General features: G+C 40.9%; 2 protein-coding genes across 2 annotated transcripts in view; one reads left to right on the top strand and one right to left on the bottom strand.

Moving 5' to 3' along the window:
• The first annotated feature begins 633 nt into the window (after nucleotides 1–633).
• On the top strand, nucleotides 634–3474 carry c1ql3 (complement C1q like 3). The gene is made up of 2 exons (XM_033013191.1): nucleotides 634–1218; nucleotides 2024–3474. Exons 1-2 carry the CDS (start codon nucleotides 634–636, stop codon nucleotides 2201–2203), a joined length of 765 nt encoding a protein of 254 aa, XP_032869082.1. The 3' UTR covers nucleotides 2204–3474.
• pter (phosphotriesterase related) overlaps nucleotides 3005–23282 on the bottom strand; it is a 63130-nt gene continuing 42852 nt past the window's right edge. Inside the window, exons 4-5 of the mRNA XM_033013172.1 lie at nucleotides 6947–7087; nucleotides 3005–4559 (exon numbers count right to left, since the gene is read on the bottom strand). Of these exons, the coding sequence (XP_032869063.1) occupies nucleotides 4349–4559; nucleotides 6947–7087 (352 nt within the window). The 3' untranslated portion in view covers nucleotides 3005–4348. The remainder of the gene's footprint in view (nucleotides 4560–6946; nucleotides 7088–23282) is intronic.

Raw genomic sequence — 23282 nt, 5'->3', positions numbered from 1 at the left:
TCACACACACACACACTCACTCTGAATATTGGAACCGCTGGAAGCAACTTTCATTGGGTGTTAATAAATAACAGCCCTGCGGGGAATCCGCCTGGTCCAACAGGTTGTCCAAGCCCTACGTTGAACACACGTTGGTTTGGCTGCTGCTGGGAGGTGATCATCTGGAGTGGCACATCTGAGGAGAGGAGTCGGTCGCCACTTAATTGGATTAGGAGTGAGGAATGTTTTGTGTGTGCATGTGTGCATCTGCGTGCGCTTCGAGATGATTTGCTCTTCTGCTCACACGTGAATACAGGATCGGGACAGGTGGAAATTGGCTGGAGGCGTGAGAAGAAGCTTCTTTCGGTCCGTGCCCGCGTTTAAATTCCAGACACCGTCCAAAGGCGGTCACACTTTACAGCTCAAGAGCAGCATTGAACACACCCGGGCAGCCGGCTGCTCTCAGAACTGGCGAAGTCAGGGTCAAGTGAAGCTGTGGCCGAAATTGCTCAGCCAAGTGCCCCCTATTTTCTACCTGGTCGTGGTCTCCATACAACCATCACCATTTCTTCCAAAAGCAGACAGGACGATCGCCCCCCTCTCACGCGGGTCGTCCGTAAGAAGCGACTGATCGCCGCGGCGGTGGGAGTCGTCATGGTCCTTCTGCTGGTCATCTTGATCCCGGTGCTGGTGAACTCGGCCGGTACCTCCGCCCACTACGAGATGCTGGGCACCTGCAGGATGGTCTGCGACCCTTACGACACGAAAGCCACCACGGCGGCTGCAGAGACCGTGCGGGATCACAGCGTGATGCCTTTGCCCACTTTCATCCAAGGACCCAAAGGGGACGCGGGGAGATCGGGTAAAGCCGGGCCGAAAGGTCCGCCCGGTGAACCGGGGCCGCCGGGCTCAATCGGGCCGCCGGGAGGGAAGGGTGAGCCGGGCAGGCCGGGACATCCAGGCTTACCGGGACCTCCCGGGCCAAATGCCGGAGCCATTAGCGCTGCCACCTACAGCACAGTGCCGAAGATTGCCTTCTACGCTGGCCTCAAGCGGCCACACGAAGGTTATGAGATCCTCAAATTCGACGACGTGGTCACCAATCTGGGGAACCACTACGACCCGACCACCGGCAAGTTCACCTGCTCCATCCCGGGGATTTACTTCTTCACTTATCATGTTTTGATGAGAGGCGGGGATGGTACCAGCATGTGGGCAGACCTGTGTAAAAATGGCCAGGTGAGCAATCCCAACAGTTAAGTTCCAGCAAGCAGCCGAGCGGGAAGTTAGCCTTTGCTCCTCGTTTTCCACGTTTACACTTTTGTGCTTTTTGCTGGGTTGGGGAGTGTTTAGACACACTAGAGTTGTCGACTTGTTCAACATTTTGGCGGACTGTCTAATGAATTATATGATGTGTGTGTGTTATCTCTAGCCTGAAAGGTAGATACAAAATGCTGGAGCAACTCAGCGGGTTATTAGAACATCACTGGAGAAGGGTCTCGACCCGAAACGTTACCCATTCCTTTTTCTCCAGGGATGCTGCCTGACCCGTTGAGTTTCTTCAGCTTTATTGTGTATATCCCTGGAGATAATTGATAGGTTTTCTCTATCCATTTTCTCCAGAGAAGCTGCCTGACGCATTGAGTTACTCCAGCTTCTGTGTCTATCTTTGGTATAAACCATGATCTACAGTTCATTTTTATTATATTTAGGATCCTTGCCTGTGAACTAAGGCTTCGATGAAAAGGTACTGAAACAAAGGAAGGCATCCATGCGCGGTTGTTCGTTTTAGTAGCAGAACGATTATCATGGTACTTGTAACATCCGAAACTAACACTAAACTGAGAGAGGGGTGGGTGATAGAAATGAGAGAATAGGGGAAACTTGGGCCCGCGTAATTACAAAGGATAGACATAAACACATAAACAAGGCAGACAAGACAAGATAGGTCAGGACACGGAAGATGAAAACTGGGTGAGTGCCCGTTGCTGATGCTTGAAACGTTTTCATTATTTGTCTCGTAACTTTTCTCAACCTTTTGTAGGTTCGGGCCAGTGCTATTGCTCAGGACGCCGACCAGAATTACGACTATGCCAGTAACAGCGTGGTGCTCCACTTGGATGCAGGGGATGAAGTTTACATTAAACTAGACGGCGGCAAGGCCCACGGCGGCAACAATAACAAGTACAGCACCTTCTCTGGATTTATAGTCTACGCTGACTGAGAGGAGGGGGGGAGCAAGTAAGCAACCAAATCGAATCAGCTCCTGCGGGAACGACTTGAGGGCGGGATTCCCACGGCCTAGAAAGATCCAAATAACCAAATGGACGGTCTCCAAACGTGCACGGTACTTTTGGATACAACCAGGCATTTTTTGTTGTTGAAAGAAAAGCAATTTGAAACACACTTGCACACCGCGAAAAAAACCCCAAACCCATCCCCATTTAAATAGACTCAGTTTGGGTTATTCTGACTATTCCACCCACAGTAACTTCTCAATGTTAGCATTTGCATTTGTGAGAGGAAGTCAGTCCACTTCTGAGCAGAGGGGTCAATTTCTCTTAAAAATAAAACCCTCAAGGTCACGTGGGAGGGAAAGCAGGATTTCAAGTGTTCCCAATCCTCTGATGCTTTGATGTATTTGAACTTACAGCTTTATCCATTGGTTGTCGCAACTAACCATTTCTATGCTTGGATTCCACTTTACTCGCTGTGGTGAGCAAAGATTTTCCGACGATGATTATAATTGCATTGTTAAATGAGTATGCTGCTGTCTTTAATAAGGTCAGTGTTTGCCTTCTATTGGAGTCAATCTTTCATTTAACAATTCCACTTTAATATAAAAGAATACTGTGCGTGCAATAGATAATGTGCAGCTTTCTGATCGCTGTGGCATGAATTTCAAATTCGATATATATGTATATGCAATAAGATGCAATAGATTTTATAAAATAAATCTTTTAATCATATAAGGGTAAGGTAATCAATATTTTCATGCAGCGCAAAATAATCATTTGGAGGACAATTATTTTAATATAACATAGATTTTATTACTTACATTTTGATTGTCGGTTAATATTTCATACATAAGACCGCTTGATTAAACTGTACCGCTTTGACCGCCCAAGCTTGTAACACTCTTACATTAGATACTATCTACTTCCCTGATGAATAATTGCACTGCTCGTATAGCTGTCGATCGAGTGCGATGAACAATCGTGTGTGGTTAGGATTGAGTTAAAACGTCCTTGCAGCATTCCGCCTCAATATTACATTCGGAAAATGTAAGGCATTTTACACTTAAATTCTTCCACAAATTTAATTGTTTTCTTTAGCCTAAGAATTGGACTCTTTTTTGAAATCTGGTGTAAGACAGGCGTTTCCTTTTCCCCACGCTTTAATCTTATGTGCTTTATTCCAATTCCTCCATTACTGCCTTGGACCCAGATTACTGTTATAAAATATTGCTGTTCATTAAAAGAGGATGCAATACCGTCAAGTGTTTCGTCTATTCTGTGTTAAATATAATTTGTAAAAGTACTGTTGTTTCAATGCGTAAATAGATTCAAGTTGCAAGGAAATAACGTCTTAAATCTAGGATTAAAAACTTTGTAGGAAACAGTTTCTTCAAGCTAATATTGTTTCTGGACGATTGTAAAATAGACTTAAGGCAACAAGTGGAGTCTAAATTAAACTTCCATCCCTGCTCTTTTGACAAACTGCTCATCACAGTTCCTTCTTAGTATCCAGTTGCCACCAGCCGTATCAATGTGGCGTTATTATCTATGAAAGTCGCCGATAGGAAACAAATGGAAACAAATAATAATGGGCTGAAACACGTATTTAACACATCCACTGGATGTGCCTTGATATGAATAAAAACGTTTTAATTGTAGCCAATATTGTTAATGCAGGGAAGTGGATTACATTTCAGAAATGTGCCAATCTATTTACTCAAATGTTTACATGAGTAACATTTTCCCGAACCACTCCACTGCGATCACGTGTTAGTGAAGGCAAGCAACACATGGATAAATTATGGTCCGAGTGAGAATAGCCCCAAGTGGATTTTAATTGCAATAAATCCCATCCCATTACAGCAAATGCTGCTCTAAACTGCACGATCTGCCTCATTAAGTTTGCTAAACGTTTTATTGTCGTACAAGTAAACAACATGACATCACGAAACAAGGATCCTTCAAACATTTATGGTCTATTTTTCCTAATCTATCATAGATTAAGAATATATAATTTTCTTAGTGTATTTGCAATTAGGATATTATAGAGAAGCATTGCACATAAATCAACTATACATCGCTTCACTGGGAAACATATTCCTTAAAATCAATTATAAATCACGTTCATTTAATTATTTGAACGTTAGCCAACGTTTCGGGTTTTCCACTAAAATCTTATCGATGACACATTGCGAAAAGCCTCGCTGATTCATTTTCGGGACTATGTTGGTTAGAATGTGGGAATAGCCGTGCCCTCCATACTTAGTCAATCGGTTCTTGGTGTGAATATCGTGGGATATCAGCAGTTTATCTTCATAACCCTCTTCCACCAGAAAACGGATTCTGAAAAGACAAGTGTAACAGCGGTCAGTCCAACATTTGACCGGATCCGAAATGGAATCACTTCTTACTATCTCATTGAGATCATTATAACAAGCAAAATGCATACATTCCAGAAACCTGTTGACTGAAGAATCATTTGTTTTAATTATCTTGCTCACAGGAGGCTCCTCAAACAAAATTTGTCGTGGAACCACTTGTGGGCTTACGAAAGCTGATAGACGAAAATACATTTTAAGAAAGGTTTTAAAATTGAGGAAGAAATGCCTTTGGAATTCAGGGCCTTGGTACTAGTCAGGTGGATTAAAATTGGAAATTTGATATATAATTAAATTATATTTTGATTTTGTATCAAAATGTAATTCTTGAGATTCCCATACTGCTTCCGATTGACATTCCGAAACGCCCAGAACTGTAGCAGTATAGGTCTCTCAAATATTATAGGCTGGAGTGATTCCAAAGATTGAGAAAGCTGTAAAGGACCTCGAAGCCAATGAATGTTAAATTGATGTGGGCTCAGCTGAGAGTAAGTGCAGTGTGTCAAAATAGTGGGTAGATTAGATTTAGTGGATGGTACAAAATGGGCAGCAAAGCTTTGCATGAACTCATCATAGAACACATAAAGGGGCTCTTTCACCATATCAACCATTAAATGCCCACCTGACCAAGCCCATTTTTAAGCACTTGGTCCGATGTGTTCTAACCACTATTTGATCTCCCTCAGGTGTTTCATTCTCACCCTAACCCCAAGTCCTCTGATGTTTGACATATGTGGCGATAGAAGCCCTGGCATATCTTTAATAAGTTTAATAATTAAGATATTCCTTAAAATATACTTCATTTGCCCAGCTTTTGTTCACCTACACTAATACTTTATTAAACGTTTCAACGTCAAATTTAGCTTGATAATTCTGCTGTGAATTTTGTTTGATATATAACAAATATGTAAATACATGTTACTGTTGACGATTACCTGGCGTGCACTAATTGTCAGATTGCTGTACCATTACTTTAGGACTATTAGAGGCGTGAGTTTATATCCCACCATAGAAGCTGGGAGATAAATAACACAAAATTAATGTTAGCAATGGTGACCTCTCGTTTGTCATAAAACTCACAAGGTTCAATAACATCCTCCAATAAAGAAAATGTTGCACAATGTGGACCACACATGACTTCAATGGATAGCAACGCAGTTGACTCACAAATGTACTTTTAAATGGTCGAGACCAACCAGTTATCATGCGATTAGGAATGGTTAATAAATGTTAGTCCAGCCAGCGTGTGGAAAACAAGTGCCCGTGGGAATGCTCAAGTGAAGGCGTCACTGAGGCATGGGTGAGGATTTGGCAGCAGATGGCCGAGGGAGGAAGAGTTGCGCACTTGTCATTACATCAAACGATGTCTTTTTAGACATCTGAATTTTCTTTACCTCGTTCTCAAGTCACATTAATCAAAACCAACAACAAGATAATGGTGCATTTCTCGTCGTTTTACAAAATATTCGTTGTTTTGCTAAATTAAGAACATTACTAGCACTCCAATAAGAAACAGAATATTAAAGAAAATGTTGCTAAAATAACGGCGTTATTAATCTAATCGTGTGCATAAATAAATGTTTGTCGAATATACTGAACAAATACATGTTTACAGACTACTTTCAATCACGTTGCAACGTATCGAAATTAATAATCAAGTGTCAACGATGAAATGTACATTAAAGGACATCTTAATTCAGATCACATTGTCCCATATGTTCGATGAAGATGTCATTCCATTCCCAACGGAAGAGCGTACACGCACACAATCCTCTTTCTATTTCATTCGTAAGAGCCTTCAGTTTACAATTTAATAGCAAATGAAAAGTACATTTGTCATTAAACCTGACACCCTCTTTTATCTTATCTTACATGCTCAAGTCCGGCGGGTGTTGAAGTGAATGTAGCGGGCTACAACTCATAGAGAGAACCACTCTATGACAAACAATCGCTGCATTTCCCCACTAAGTTACCTGATTTCAGTGTCACTAAGATAGTTCCAGTGCCGTTTATTCTATAGTTAACAATGCCCAATGCAGATGACGACCGATGCTCCGCAAATACGATTTTTATGTCATGTGATATGAACATGCACTTTTTAATGAGGGGACATTTGAAATTATTTGAAAGAGAGATAAATCTAATGGATAGTAAATCTAAACAGAAACGCCGACACCTGTGAAAGCCGGATAAACGTCGAACGGGCTTTCTCGAAACAATTTTTTTAAAAGTGAATCGGGCAGGTTCCAGTAGCGTATGTTCCAACTCACTAAAGTAAACATTATTCTCCATAAAACAAACTGATGCCATTCAGTTTGTTGGCAATGGCACCGGTTCTGGGGATGTACCTACCGGTGGATTCTTTCATTGTCACATGGCATATCGATTATAGGATTTAACGCATAGTTCAAGAATTCAGTGCCGAATAGATCATACTCGAGGTAACTTCCCAGTTTGGCAAACTCCATCAGTTTATTCGGGTCAAAAATGGACCTATTAAAGAAAATACACGATGTTAGGTCGAGGTTCATTATTGTCACGTGTACCGAAGTACGGCGAAAAGCTTTGTGTTTCGCATGCTATCTAATCAACAATAGATAATAATATACATAAATACAACCAAGCCAAACTCAGGTACAATAGGTACAGCCTAAGAATAAAAGGCCGTGCCTTTAGAAAAGAAATAAGGAAGTTTCTTTCATCGCAGTGTGGTGCATCTGTGGAATTCATTGCCACAGGTGGCTGTGGAGGACAAGGCGTTGAATATTTTTTATAGCAGATTGGCAGATTCTTGATTAGTAAGGGTGTCAAAGGTTATGGGGAGAAGGCGGGAGAATGGGGTTGAGAGGGAAAGATTGCTCAGCCATATTGAATGGCGGAACAGACTCGATGGGCCGAATGGCCTAATTTGTTCTTATGATTTATAAACATATGAATTAAAAGATACAAAGTGCAGAATATAGTATTGTAGCGGAAGTTCCAGAGACACAGTCCAGTGTCTGAAATGATGGAGAAGAGAATCGAGCTATGCCCTATTTTATGAAGGCCCTTACATCGTACAATATGGTGTATTTAGTTCCTACAGTGTTATATAATTCCGGTCATCACTGGCATCATATGGTCAGTGTTCACTTTTATACTCTTTGTCAATCCGTATTCAAGCACGTTATTCGCCTTTCCAAACAAAAAACACGTGGCTCCGGGATTAAGTCATCGATCACCAAGATTCAAGATTCAAGATACATTTAATTGTCACATGTGCCAGATGGCACAGTGAAATGAAATTCCCATACAGCCATACAATAAAAATAAATAAAGAACACACACTATAGAATTTGACATAAAACATCCCCACACAGCAGAATCAAAGTGTCCCACTGTGTGGGAAGGCACCAAAGTCAGGCCAAGGGGTAAAATGGTCTAATTCGAGTAGCACCAAACCTTTCCTCAACATATTGGATACTGCTTCGTCCATTCAAACGCTGGAGCAAGTTGTACTCAGCTGGCTCGTCGGATCTAAGTTGTTATCCGGGTGAAGGCCGCAAATGACAAATCAAAACAATTTTCTCAATGTTTAACCTAAACATTCTTGGAACGGTCATTGATAACACAGATAAGGTCACCTGAATATTCTTGCAATATTTCGCAACAAAAACAACACACATTTATTGAATGTTTAACGTGGTTTACTACAACACGGTGACATAATGTTTACATTGGGGTAGAAAACGTGAATGAATACTCTGCGCAGAATTCTCATAATATATTTATTAAAAAGCATAATCCATTTTCAGGTAGATCGATGGTTTATGACGAGACCAGTTTAAACCAAGCAGGTTAAACTAATTTCCAGATACGTGACGCTCCAACGTGTAGGGAAGACATACGAACCGGTAAAGTTCCCATTCTCAGAAGCCCAGTTCCCATTCCTCATCACTGATAAGAGAAACTCTTTGCCACTAAAACAAAATCATCGAGCAAGCCAACAATTTTGATTTCTCCCCACTTTCCCAAGTAAGACGCTTAAAAATACGGTATTGATTTCGTAAGATTTAAGATAATTCACTGCATTTTCTTCAGATTAAGACTAATTCAATTGCAAAAGCCATGCGCAAAACACAAAGTGCCGGAGGAACTCAGCCGGACTGAGAGAATGGTCAAGCGACGTTTCTGACGCGAAAACATCGTCTGTCCTTCCATCCCCATATACTGCCTGACCAGCTGAGTTCCTCCAGCACCGTGTCTACGCTGCCTTGTGTCTGCAATGGTCACGCAGTGGGCAACGTCTTCACCCAGAGTTGTGAATCTGTGGAATTCTCTGCCACAGAAGGCAGTGGAGGCCGATTCGATGTTTTCGAGAGAGTTAGATTTAGCACTTAGGGCTAAAGGAATCAAGGGATATGGGGAAAACGCAGGAACGGGGTACTGATTTTAGATGATCAGCCATGATCATATTGAATGGTGGCGCTGTCTCGAAGGGCCGAATGGCCTACTGCACCTATTTTTCTATGTTTCTATAACCCAGACAATGCAATGACCAGATCTCTGCAGAAACTTAACACGAGAACAAACACGACAGACGAACTGCAATTTGCTCTGTAATTCAATAATATGCAATATACACAGCAAAGCGAAGGGAACCGTTTGGCACGTTAGCTGGTTGCTTCCTGTCTAAAAATCTGTATATATACTGGATGTTGATATAAGCAGGACGAAGACAAAGGAACTGCAGATGCTGGAATCTTGAGCAAAACACAAAGTGATGGAGTATCTCAGCAAGTCAGGCAGCATCTGTGGAAAGAATGGATCGGCGACGTTTTTGGTCTGGACAATTTTTAGGCGGCGTTTCAAGTCGAGACCCTTCAGTCAAAGAGCATGTATCTAACATGTCCACACCAACCACCACTAGTCCCACCTGCCTGTGTATGGCCTATAAACATGTTCTATCCACGAACCGTCCAAATGTATTTTAAATGTGATGTACGTGCTTCACCTACTTCCCCCGGCAGTTCTTTCCATATACCTTCCACTCTTTGGATAAAAAAAAGTTGCTCCCTCAGGATCCTATTAAATATTTATCCCCTCTACTTAAACTTATATCTTCTGGTTATTGATTCGTTTACTCTGGGTAAAATATTGTGCATTTACCCAATCTATATTTTTTCATGATCTTATACACTTCTTTAAGATCACCCCTCTTCCTCCTGCGCTCCAAGGAATAAAGTCATAGCCTGCTCAACCTCTACCTATAGCATAAGCCTGGCTACATCCTCGTAAATCCCCTCTGCACCCTTTCCAGTTTAACAACATATCTGCTATCAGGGTGACCAAAGGCTTGTATAACTGTAACATGCTCACAACTTCTACGCTCAATACTCTGACAGATGAGGCCAATGTGCCGAAAGCCTTCTTGACCACCCTATCTACATGTGACGCCTTCTTCAGACCATTCATTCCTCCCAGAGATGCTGCCTGAACCGCTGAGTTATTCCAGCACTTTTCACTATATCTGCAGAATGTTTGGATAGCTGAGAGAGTGTAGTCTGTAACCATTGGCCCTTAAACTGCGGGTAGATGGATTGATAATTAACAATGCCTAAAGGTCAATGATGAACCAATGTTGTTGAAGCAACCCTTTGCATTATAGATTGTATCTCAAATGTCCTCATTGTCTCCTGACCTTCCATTCTGAGCACATGTCGCTCTTTGCCATAAAATATCACTTATCAAGTGATAATTTACTTGTATGAATCCTCATGTTCTATTTCCAGGTTTCCATATATTCCCGGTTAACCTTTTACTGGTACCTTTATTATTTTGTGCAACATCCTGACGTGACCTCAGGCATTTATTTCAGGTTAAAAAAAAGGTGCCGACTCTCCAGATTCACCCCACGGGTCAGATGCATGACACCATGGAGCGCATCTTCAATAATGTTGTCTACCTTCAATAATTAGTGATCGGAACTGAATAACAGGTGAGGTCCAACCAAAATATTCTGCAGTGAAGTCTTGACCCGATTTGTTATTTCTTCCCCGATTGTTCTTCTACATTGATATAGTATGAAGGCACCGTCTTCGGGTGCTTCTGCCGAATGCGTAGTGTTTTGCATTAGCTTGGCTTAACATTCATCCACTGTAATTCACATTTTATCCAGCTCATACTTAACTCAGTATGTTACCCCGTCAATTCGGGAATGATACTTTGCTAAAAACCCATCAGCGAAACAGCCAACACAACACTATCAACGCTTCAACGTTTGCAGGTAAACAAAGGAAAGGAAGCCTCCAAGTTGCATTTAACTGTTCTGTCGCTTGGTATGGGACGCTCTGGCTGCGGAGAACAGCGTGGCAGCGGCAGAGCTGTCCCGGGGTACCCAGGGGAGGCTGAATCAACACTGTGTTTCCTCATTATTTCAATGGAGGTGGAATTTTGTTAAAGCTTCAGCATTTTAAAACGAGCATAAAAGGCTGTCAACTATTTCTTCTACCCAAACCCCTCCAACCGTACCCCTCAACCTCCATCCACACTGACCCCAGACACAGCAGGGTGCTGTGGAATGCGAGATGGGGATGTAGGCACTGCACAAGGCAATGCTGAACGTCATTTCAAAACCAGCAAAATTCTGGTCCACGGACGGGACTTGCAACTCGATGTGATGGGAATGAGTGTTTGACCTTGGTTCAAGGAAGTGAATGCAAAGTGTGAATTTCTCAATACGGGACGATTAAGACTAGTAAATCTGTGAAATTCTTTGCCACAGAAAGCTGGGGAGGCCAAGTCAGTAGATATATTTAAAGCAGAGATAGATAGATTCTTGATTAGTACACTGTGTCAGAGGTTATGGGGAGAAGGCAGGAAAATTGGGTTAGGAGGGAGAGATAGATCAGCCACGATTGAATTGCGAATGGCCTAATTCTGCTCTTATCACGTGATATTATGATTGAATTCGCAGATGCTGCCAAATTTGTTGGGCAAGTGAAATAATTTGAGGCCACTCACAAATGATCAATACTACAAACAGACACCGCTGAAAACATACAACAGATTGGGCAGTATCTATGGAATCAGTCTCTTTCCACATATGCTGCCTGATATGCTGAATATTTCCAGTAATTTTTTTAACTGCACATTTTCAGCATTTGCAGTTTTTATTTTATGACTTTGATAAATCAGTAGGTTGAAAAGTCTTTCATGAAATTGATAAGCCGGTAATTTGAGCTGCAATTCAATGGGTCAGACAGGATCTGTGGAGGGAAATGGACATTGGACTACATCAGTACAGATAAAGGGTCTTGACTCAAAAGGTCAAAAAATGGTGGCACAGTGATACAGCGGTAGAGTTGCTGCATTACAACGCCGGAGACCCAGGTTCGATCCTGACGATGGGTGCTGTCTGTACGGAGTCTGTACGTTCTCCCTATGACCACGTGGGTTTTCTCCGGGTGCTTCAGTTTCCCTCCATGCTCCAAAGACGTATAGGTTTGTGAGTTAATTGGCTTCTGTATTTTGTCCCTAGTGTGTAGGATAGTGCTAGTGTATTAGACCACGTACTCGGTGGGCTGAACAGCCTCTTCCCATACTGTATCTCTCCAAAGTTTAAAGTCTAAATCATTCCCCTCCACAGCTGCTGCCTCTAGCAGCGCACTTTATTTTGCTCCAGATTCTTGCACTTGCATCTCTTGTGCCTCCAATCCAAGCTTCCCTAACTGCGTGCCAATTTTATGCTTGCACACACAGACGCAAAATAAATATCAAAAGATACTCAGGTGTCAATATTACCTTTATTATTCTGAGATTAATTCAAGAAGCACAAGATTAATTTTGAGTAAAATGTCAGTCATCTTCCCAGATCTTTTATTACAATTTTCAGCCAAACATTACCTTCAGGAACCTATGCTAGCAGTAATGGGACAGTTTTATCTTAAAGAAGGATGCAAATCAAAATGGTCATTTTTTAGTTAATTCATACAGAATCAAAACATGACCAATCAAACAATTCATTCATTTGTATTCCATTTTTCAGTGGTGCTGCTCAATTGCCAAAAAAAATCAGCTCCCAGCACATAGGTGTGCTGGGGAAAAGGGCACAATCAATGCACAGATCTGTTGGTGTACAGTGCTGACAGGGTCATCAGTCTTCCAGGACATTTACCACTTAATAGGTTAAAATGCAGTTAATGGTCATTTGTTCGTGAGTTGTTCAGATTGAGAGGCAAATGACAAATCTCAGTTCCAGCTTGGCCCCAAGGAGAGTAAAATAAATTATTTTGGTCTGCCAATGCCCAAAGATGAAAATTAATTCTTATGAAGTGTCATCATCTTATTTTGCAATAAATAAACCCAAATAGAGGTGGCTATATTAAACCTATCTCCTGCATAGGTCCCCTGTCATTTTGTACTACATATATTTTGTGTTACAACCACAATGCGGAAAGTTAAAAAGATTAACAATTGAATAGCAGTGGGTATGGCATTTCTAATAGTATCAATTTAAGGAGTGAGAAACAAGTGAAATAGTGTGATTATCATGGGGTGAGATATTTTAGTGTTGTCAAGTGGAATTTGGGATTAGATAGGGAAAAGGAAAATGGTAAAAAATGTATAAGAATACACTGAGGAGATCTTTAAATTGAATCCACCTTGTTCCTCATGGTGGCTATTTATAATGGATTAGGATTGTCACTTTTTATTTTTTACGAAAGGAAAATTTAAGATCCATAGATCCTGACATAATGCACATCAACTCTAGTCTTCTGGACAGACTACATCCATTGTAATTTGCCTACGGGTCTATGGCAGAAGCCATTCCCTATAGCCCTAATTTTTTTACCCAGACCATCTGGACAACAAGGACGTCTACTCCAATGTATTGACTATTCCTCTGCTTTCAAAACCATAATTCCAAACAAACACAACTCCAATCTCCTCGACTTTGGTATCAGCATCCCCCTCTGCAACTGGATTTGTGATCCATAGACAACAATCATAGAGTCATAGCATCATACAGCGTGGAAATAAGCCCTTCGGCCGAACTTGCCCACACCGAACAACATGTCCCATCTACACTAGGCCCACCTGTCTGCATTTAGCCCATATTCCTCTAAACCTATCCTATCCATGTACCTGTCTAAATGTTTCCTAAATGTTGCAATAGTACCTGCCTCAACTCCCACCACGTTTTGGGTTAAAAAGTTACCTGTCAGGTTCAAATTGAATCTTTCCCTCCTCATCTTAAAGCTAGGTCCTCTGGTTCTCGTTTCCCCTAGTCTGGGTAAGAGACTTTGTGTCTACCCGATCTATGTCTCTCATGATTCTGTACACTTTTATAAGATCACCCCTCACCCCCCCAATGCTTCAAGGAATAGAGTCCTAGCCTGCTCAACCACTCCCTATAGCTCAGGCCCTTGAGCTCTGGCAACATCCGTGTAAATCTTTTCTGCACCTTTGAAGCTTGACAACATCTTTCATATAACATGGTGCCTAAAACAATACTCTAAATGTGGCCTCACCAGTCTAATATAATTGCAACATGACCCGAACAGTACTCTGACTGACAAAGGCCAAAGAGCTGAAAGCCTTTTGACCACACTATCTTCTACTATCGACACCACATTCAAGGAACTTTGTACCTGCACTCCTAGATCCCTCTGCTCTATAACATCTCCTGACCTCTACCATTCACTGTGTAGGTCTTGCCCATGTAAGTCTTTCCAAAACACAACATCTCCTATTTCCCTATATTAAATTCCATTAACCATTCCTCAGCCCACCTGGCCAACCGATTAAGATCCTGCTGCAATTGTTTACAACCATCTTCATTATCTACAATACCACCCGCTTCTGTGTCATCCATAAATTTGCTAATCATGCTATGTACATTCTCATTGACATCATTAATATAGATGACGCACATCAATAGGCCCAGCATCGAACCCTGAGGCACGCCACTCATCAGAGGCATCCAGTTCGAAAATCAACCTTCCACCATCACCCTCTCCTTCCTTCCATGAAGCCAAATTTCTATCCAATCAGCTATCTCTCCTTGAATCCTACGCGCTCTAAACTTCCAGAGCAGCCTACCATTTGCAACATTGTTGCATGTCTTGCTGAAATCCATATATACCTCTACAGCTCTGCCATCATCGACCAGTCTGGTCAGTATGGTTAGATGATTAAACATCATCCATGATAATATTCAACAGCGGTTCCCCCACAAGGTTGTATCCTCAGCCCTATAACATACTCTCTACACATGTCCTCTCTCGGGAGAGAGTAATATCTCCACCCATCTGTTAATCATTCCCACCTCACCTAAAAGTAAGCATGCAGGTACAGCAGACAGTGAAGAAAGCGAATGGCCTGTTGGCCTTTATAACAAGAGGAATCGAATATAGGAGCAAAGTGGTCCTTCTGCAGTTGTACAGAGCCGTAGTGAGACCACACCTGGAGTATTGTGTGCAGTTTTGCCTCCTAATTTGAGGAAGGACATTCTTGCTATTGAGGGAGTGCAGCGTAGGTTTACAAGGTTAATTCCCGGGATGGGGGACTGTCATATGCTGAGAGAATGGAGCAGCTGGGCTTGTACACTCTGGAGTTTAGAAGGATGAGAGGGCATCTCATTGAAACATATAAGATTGTTAAGGGCTTGGACACGCTAGAGGCAGGAAACATGTTCCCAATGTTGGGGGAGTCCACAACCAGAGGCCACAGTTTGAGAATAAGGAGTAAGCCATTTAGAACGGAGAGGAGGAAACACTTTTTCTCACGTAGAGTGGTGAGTCGGTGGAATTCTCTGCCTCAGAGGGCGGTGGAGGCAGGTTCTCTGGATGTTTTCAAGAGAGAGCTAGATAGGGCTCTTAAAATAGTGGAGTCAGGGGATATGGGGAGAAGGCAGGAACGCCTTACTGATTGGTGATGATCAGCCATGATCACATTGAATGGTGGTGCTGGCACGAAGGGCCAAATGGTTACTCCTGCACCTATTGTCTATATCCACATCACTTGCCAGGTTTTACTCCACCCCTAACTCTCTTTCCAACTTTCTCCCCAGTTACTTCATTAGTCCGAAGAAAGGTCCCAACCCAAAATGTCATCTACCATGCCCTCCCAAGATTCTGCCCCAACCTGCTTGAGTTCCTCCAGCACTTTGTTCTTTATTATATTCTGCAATCTGTTTCCTTTATCTTTTTGCACTACCTGTATTACTCATCAATTCTATGATTTGCTTGGATCACATGCAAAATTAATTCTGTCACTGTATCTCACTATACGTGACAATAATAAACTCATAACTCTAAGAAAGGAAAACTACATCACTCGATGGCAATACTCCAATACTTGGAATCAAACTGAAAAAAATATATTCATAGGAAAAGATGGATAGAAAAACTTCACAACTAGTTGAAATCTTAAATAAATAGGAAAACAGTGGAAACACCAGGCATTTGCATCAGATTGGAAAATAGATACATTTAAGGTACAGATTCTTAATCGGAACTGGAAAGCTAAATTAACTGGAGAGAAGGAATGGTGACATTGAAGGGTCTCAACCCAAAACATTACTCATTCCTTCGCTCCAGAGATGCTGTCTGACCCGCTAAGTTACTCCAGCTTTTTGTGTCTATCTTCGGTTTAAACCAGCATCTGCAGTTCCTTCCTAGACTTCCTTCCTAATTTAAGTTAAATTAACTTAAATTAACTTCATAACAAGAAGATTTCAGTATAGGAGTAGAAAGGTTCTTCTGCAGTTGTATAGTGCTCTGATAAGACCACATCTGGAGTATTGCGTACAGTTTTGGTCTCCTAATATGAGGAAGGACATCCTAGTGATTGAGGCAGTGCAGCGTAGGTTCACAAGATTGATCCCTGGTTTGGCGGGACTGTCATATGAGGAAAGATTGAAAAGACTAAGCTTGTATTCACTGGAGTTTAGAAGGATGAGGGGGTCTATTATAGAAACATATAAAATTATAAAAGGACCGGACAAGCTAGATGCAGGAAATTTTTTCCCAATGTTGAGCGAGTCCAGAACCAGGGGCCACAGTCTTAGAATAAAGGGGAGGCCATTTAAGACTGAGGTGATAAAAAACCTTTTCACCCAGAGAGTTGTGAATTTGTGGAATTCCCTTTAAGAGAGAATTAGATAGAGCTCTAGGGGCTAGTGGAATCAAGGGATATGAGGAGAAGGCAGGCACGGGTTATTGATTGTGAACGATCAGCCATGATCGCAATGTATGGCGGTGCTGGCTCGAAGGGCCGAATGGCCTCCTCCTGCACCTATTTTCTATGTTTCTAACTACTTTAAATGAACAAAGACTGCAGAGGAATGTAGAAGGATGGGTAAAACTAGTGAAGGATGTGCTGACACCAATCACGGTGATATCTTGCAAATGTTTAACTTAAGAAGTTGAAATGAATAGGAGTGTGAATAAATTATCTGATAAGATCTTCTCAGTTAGGTAGTGAAAAGACATGAGCTTCACTAGGGTGTGTGCATATATTTTTTACTCTGATTAAAAGTGCTTCACAAGGGTTAAAACAGCTCAGTTGGTGGCAATAACATTGGGAATCAAGCAGATCTCTGGTGCTCTCCATGTGATTCATATTTGGGACAGTTTATGACTCCAATTCCTATTTGCACCCAACCTCATTGACAGTCTGCCCATGACGATGTAACTTTAAATTAGAGGCAAATGAATTTCCAATTTATTTTGACATTAAAATCTTTTTTTCCCCAATTTATCACAAAGCACCTGTCTGATTTTAGGCTCAAATTATCATGGACTAAAAAATAATTACATAGTTACTTCAGTCTACTGGACAGATTAACACTTCAGTACAATCTCTAAGAAGTGCAAAACTGTTGAAAGTTTGGTCCCATGGACTAGATTAGTGAAGGTGATGACAGCCAAATACTTCCCGAGCCTTAATGCAATATTAGTCAGTGTGTGCATTGGCCTAGCAATATTTTGGGACAGAAGCAGCAGAGTTTGGAATTATCTCCTGTTCTGGCAACAGCTCAGCCCAAGACAGCAAGAAATTGCAGAGTTGTGGAAGTAGACAGTCCATCAAACAGACCAGCCTCCCCATCACTGTCTCCATCTACATTTTACCCAGCCTCAGGAGAGCAGCCAACATGATCAAGGAGCTTTCTCATCCCAGTCATTCCCTCTTTGCCCCTCTCATGTCAGGCAGAATATACAAAAGCTTGAAAGCATATACCACCAGATTCAGGAACAGTTTTTCCCCCACTGTAATCAGACTGCTAAATGGTCCTCCCATAAAATATGGTGTAGTCCCGATCTTCTTAGACGTTAGAATTTGTCTGTAATTGCAATGCTATAAAATCATAACCCAATATTTATCTTTGCACCATCTGTTGAACGGTGTGTGGTTTGATTGTACTCATGTACTGTGATTTGACTGGTTAGCACTCAAAGACTTTCACTGTCTCAATACACACAACAATCATAAACGAATGCCAATGTTTTCAGAGAATTCAATGAGCATGGTTGAGCAGAAGTAGGTTAGAATTATCAAGTGTTGAGAAAACAGTGATGTAGAGAAAGGTTTTAACAACTGATGAGCTACAACCATACAGATTGCAGTCTGGTCCAACCTCAGGAATTAGCATGGTTGGATCTGGTGCTCAGCGATAGAGTTGGCAGCACAGATTGAGGAGAAGGCCATCTAAAAAAGGAACTAGAAGGAGAGAATAATAATGATCAATTACTTGACAGACTTGAGAAAATGATAGTCATGTCCCTGGCGTTCACTGCTCTTTTAATTTGTTTAAATTTGATTCACAGGATGTGGATATCAGTGGCAATGCCACCATTTACTGTCCATCCCCAATTGCCTTTCGACTAGAGAGTTGGTTAAGAGTGAATCACATTGTTGGGATTGGTGCTACATATAGCCTTCTGGATCAGCCTACCCTGAGACACCTTGTCAAGGCCTTTGGAAATTTATTTTAAATTTCATTGAGAATTTCTCTCACTCAGCAAGTATCTTTCTCTTGAAGCCTATTGATATTTTCCTTGCTCCTCACAATCCTACCTATCATCAGCTAACATGGAAATATGACATTTATCTATTCAGCCAATTGTTGATATATACTGTGAAAAACTGAGGTCGCAAGTACCAACTCCTAGGGTCCCTCACTGGTCACAGCATTCCAACTTGAGAAAGGTTTGTTTGCTTTCTGACTGATAACTAGTGCTTATTCATGTCAGTATATTATCCTGAATTCTTTGTACTCTAACCCTTTTGACCAACATTCTGAGTGGGGTCCAAACACAATCCTTCTAAAAATCCAAATACACCTTTGCCACAGAAGAGTGTGGAGGTCAAGTCAGAGGATATTTTTAAGGCAGAGATGGATAGATTCTTGATTAGTACAGGTGTCAGAGGTTATGGGGAGAAGGCAGGAGAATGGGCTTGGGAGGGAGAGATAGATCAGCCATGATTGAATGGCGGAGTAGACAATGAGCCGAATGGCCTAATTCTACTCCTATTCCTTATGACCTTTTGACACCACATTCACTAACCCCACCCCCACCCCACCCCATGACCTTATGTACGGAGTAATTCCACCCAATTACTCATAGAACGATTCTTAATCTCAGGAATTAATCCAATCTGTTTATGCTACATTGCTGCCATGGAAAACCTCTTTGGCCGAGAAAAAATTGTCATACAGGACTGTGCTTTTATGAGTAGTGTGTTCAAACTTTACTTTGTCCATTCATAGTGTGGGATATAAAGAAAGTGAGGAAGGATGTTTTATCTTGATCCATATATTTATTGTGACCCTCTGCATGAACGTCAATAGACATGCAGGCTGATGCCAATCCACAAGCCTTCTCAAAACCCAAATATATCACATTCACTGGTCACTTATTTAATTCTGCTAATTACATCCTCAAAGATCTCCAGTAGATAAGCCAATCATGAATTTCCTTTCAAACGTGGAATGCATTTTCAAGGAATTCTACCATTACATTTTCTATAATAGCTTCTAGCCTTTTCAAAGCTGTTGGCGTCAAGCTAATAGGTTGATTAACCTCCAGGCTCCTTCTCCATCCTTTCTTATCTACTGGGGTCACATTTACAAATCTTCAATCCTCAGGAACTATTCCAAAATCTATAGAATTCTGGATGACGATAACCAGAGTATTCACTTGCTCTCTGGTCACTCTTTTCAAAACACTAGGATATATATAATTGACTTCCAGGAATTTATCATTCTACTTAACTATACTTTTTTAAAATTAATACTTACTTCAGTTTCTCACTCTCCTTAGACCTATGATTCTGTAATATTTCTTGATTTTTTGTGTGTTTTCTTCTGCCATGTTCTTATCCCAATTATACATCCAACACTGTTTGTGGGCGGGCAACGTTTGCTTTCACGGGTTGTTACTTTTTTGCAAACCTATTGAAGGTCTCATTGTCCATTCTCATGTTTCCTGCCAACTTACTCTTATATTCAAACTTGCCCTTCTTTATATACTAAGCAAAGATCATTTATCACTGCTCTACTGATACCGTATCTTCACCTTGTAATCATTTATGGATTTTTTTGGGCTGTAGTGCATGCAAAACAAAGTTTTCTGCTGTATCTCGGCTTATGTGGCAATAATAAACCAGCACCGAAACCCAAACTTCTTATCCCTTTTACCTGTATTTCCTAAATAAAGAATATCCCCAGGCATTAAGCTCTCAACTTTAATCACCGTGCTGTCACAAATCATTTTATAATTAGATCACACATCTTTAATTGTACTTCTGACATTTATTCATTGCCCTGTTCCAAAAGCAGTGAGCATTTGGATGCAACATGTTCAGTGTTGCTATTTTAACTTTTTTTCCATTGTTTGACCTCATTTGTTTCTGGCCTTTTTTTCTGCTTTCTATTTACTTTGTTCACTTCATTCTAACTTCCAATTCCTGCTCGGTTTCTTTCCTTCCTGAATATTTAGTGTAACCTGGTTGTTAATATGTTATATAGTTAAGGAATTCTAATAATAGGTGCAATTGTTCTCCTTCATAACTGGATGTTATCAAATGCCCAAAATCTATTCAACAGTCCTCTGCAGAGAATATCGAATTGGAGGTTGGCAATACACTGTAGAATGTGAATAAAATTCCTTTGATGAGACGAATAAATTATTTTGCAATTTATTATACCGGGGATGGTAATTTAGTTAGGCTTGATAATTGTCATAGAACTGGATAATTAGATCAAATGCAGCTGTATTTAATTTACAAATGTACTCTATACATATGTTTTGGAAATTCTGAAATCTATGATTTAGGTATGTTACAAAACTTACCTTCAGCGGCGCTGCAGTTCTGCCACTGGCTGTGTGCGCGATTTTGGACCCTTTGAGGGGGGGGGGGGGGGGGGGGGGGGGGGGGTTAAAATGCGGTTTTCACCCACTTGTCCTGGATTATATTTTCTCAGAGTGCAAGCATTTGCTGAAGAATTGTTCCGACGGGCGTTCTGGGAATTTTTTTTTTTTTTTAAATCGCCTGACAAGTTCAGCGCTGGAGTAATTTAAAAATCAGCTTCTAAAGCCGTCAACACCGACAACGGGGACGGATTTCACGTACGTGACATGTAAAGGAAAGCTGTTTATTTTATGTATAAAAGTGCTCCTTAAGATGCACCGGCAGTATTTTTCCTGCCGATATGGGGTGCACCGCAACCGCAACGTTCCAAATGATCGCGTTCCAGAAAAACCCACTCGCAAGATGATTTAAATGATCATTAATTTGCAGGTATTAAACACTAAATTCCTTCCATTTGGCCTATAAATCCATGACAATGAGATTTAAAAATCATGTTATATTGTGAATTCTTGTGTGTATGTTATTTGGACACTTAGGCTATTTATAAATGTTGATCTTTTCATAAGAAATGGATGGATGTTTAGATCTTGTAATTGAACCATGTAATTAGCTACAATTGGGTAACTAACTAATTATATGCTTTAATTTCAGGTCATCCAAGTAAGATTGTTTCATATTTGTTTAAGAATGCTTCAATCTATAATAACTGAAATTTTCTTTCAGTTCTCTTAATTTTTAAGAATGTTATGGGCTTTTGACTGTCCTCAATCACAGCTTTTGTGTTAAGTCAATGGAAAAGCAATAGGGAACAAGATGCTAATTTCCGAGTATGAAAATGGCCATAACATTTTTAATACTGAAGATATGAAAGTGAATTAGGTGTCAAATTAAACTTCTTTTTATGCTTTATCTGATGGGATAAATTGCATACTTGATTTTTAAAATCTCAAAATGTTGTAACATTGCTATATGATTGATTCTCTCTATCAGAATAATTGATACTTCCAGTCGTTCCAATGACTTTTACTCTACTGGACGATTGTTCAATAGGGGAAAAAAACGGAATAGATCGCAGCACTAAAATATTAGAGATCAATTTAATATTCAGGTACTAGCTCTGAATGGTTTTGTTATAAACCACGCCAGTCCAATATTTTGGCGCTTTTGAAGAAACTATCTGAGGATATTCTGATCTGAGGATGTTTTGCCAACCATTACATTGTTCTCATCAAACAGCATCTCCCAAACCATTGAAGATGACTAGGAGTCACATGAAAATGTAGATGTTGGAATTTTGAGCAAAACACAAAGTGCTGGCGGAATTCAGCTGGTCAGGTAGCATCTGTGGAGGAAATGGACAGATGACATTTTGGGTCTTCTTCAGATTAGAAGAGGACATGCAAACACGTTGGAACGATAAGATCCTGAAAACTCTACCACACTGACCATTAACTTAACAATGATCTTCCATGGGGAAACAAGGAACTGCAGATGATGGCTCACAAAAAAAGACACAAAGTGCTGGAGTAACTCGGCGGGTCAAGCAGCTTCTCCGGAGAACATGGATAGGTGATGTTTTGGGGTCGGGACCATTCTTCAGAATGATCCATGGCCCATGTCTTTGGTTGCACTACAGACTTCAGTTTTTGCACTATTTGCAGTATTATGTTTACCTAGCTATTATTTTATTGTACTATCGATCATTATATATTTATTTTGATGTTTATGCATTAATGGTTAAGTTGCAGCAAGTAAGACTTTCCTTGTTCCATTGCCAGTAAATAAGATGATTAAATATTCTTGACTCTCTGAACTCGTGACCCCATACAGGTCATCCATCGTTCTGATTTGGAAAAACATAGCTGTTCCTTCATCATTGTGGGAGATAAATCTTGGAACGCCACACCCAGCAATGCAGTGGGAGTAACTGCACGGAAAAACAGTCGCAGTTCAAGAAGATTGCACATCACAATCTTCTTAGGAACAGACAAGGATAAGGAACGTGAGGGGTAACTTTTTCACACAAAGAATGGTAGGTGTATAGAATGATCTGTCGGGGGAAGATTGTTCAGGTAGGTACTAGCGCAACATTTAAGAAACATTTAGACAGCAACATGGGTAGGACTGGGTTAGAGGGATCTGGGCCAAATGCAGGCAGGTGGGACAAGTGCAAGTGGTACATGTTGGTTGGTGTGGGCAAGTTGGGCTGAAGGGCCCATTTCCACGCTGTAAGACTCTGACTATGTAGCAAATACTAGCACATCCCAGAAAAAGCAACATCCACAAGGAACAAATAGCATTCCTGTAATTCTTATTAACTCGGGACTAT

Source organism: Amblyraja radiata, chromosome 2 (genome assembly GCF_010909765.2).
Source record: "Amblyraja radiata isolate CabotCenter1 chromosome 2, sAmbRad1.1.pri, whole genome shotgun sequence".
In the NCBI taxonomy this organism is placed as follows: Eukaryota; Metazoa; Chordata; class Chondrichthyes; order Rajiformes; family Rajidae; genus Amblyraja; species Amblyraja radiata.
This window is presented reverse-complemented; position numbering and strand designations above follow the sequence as displayed.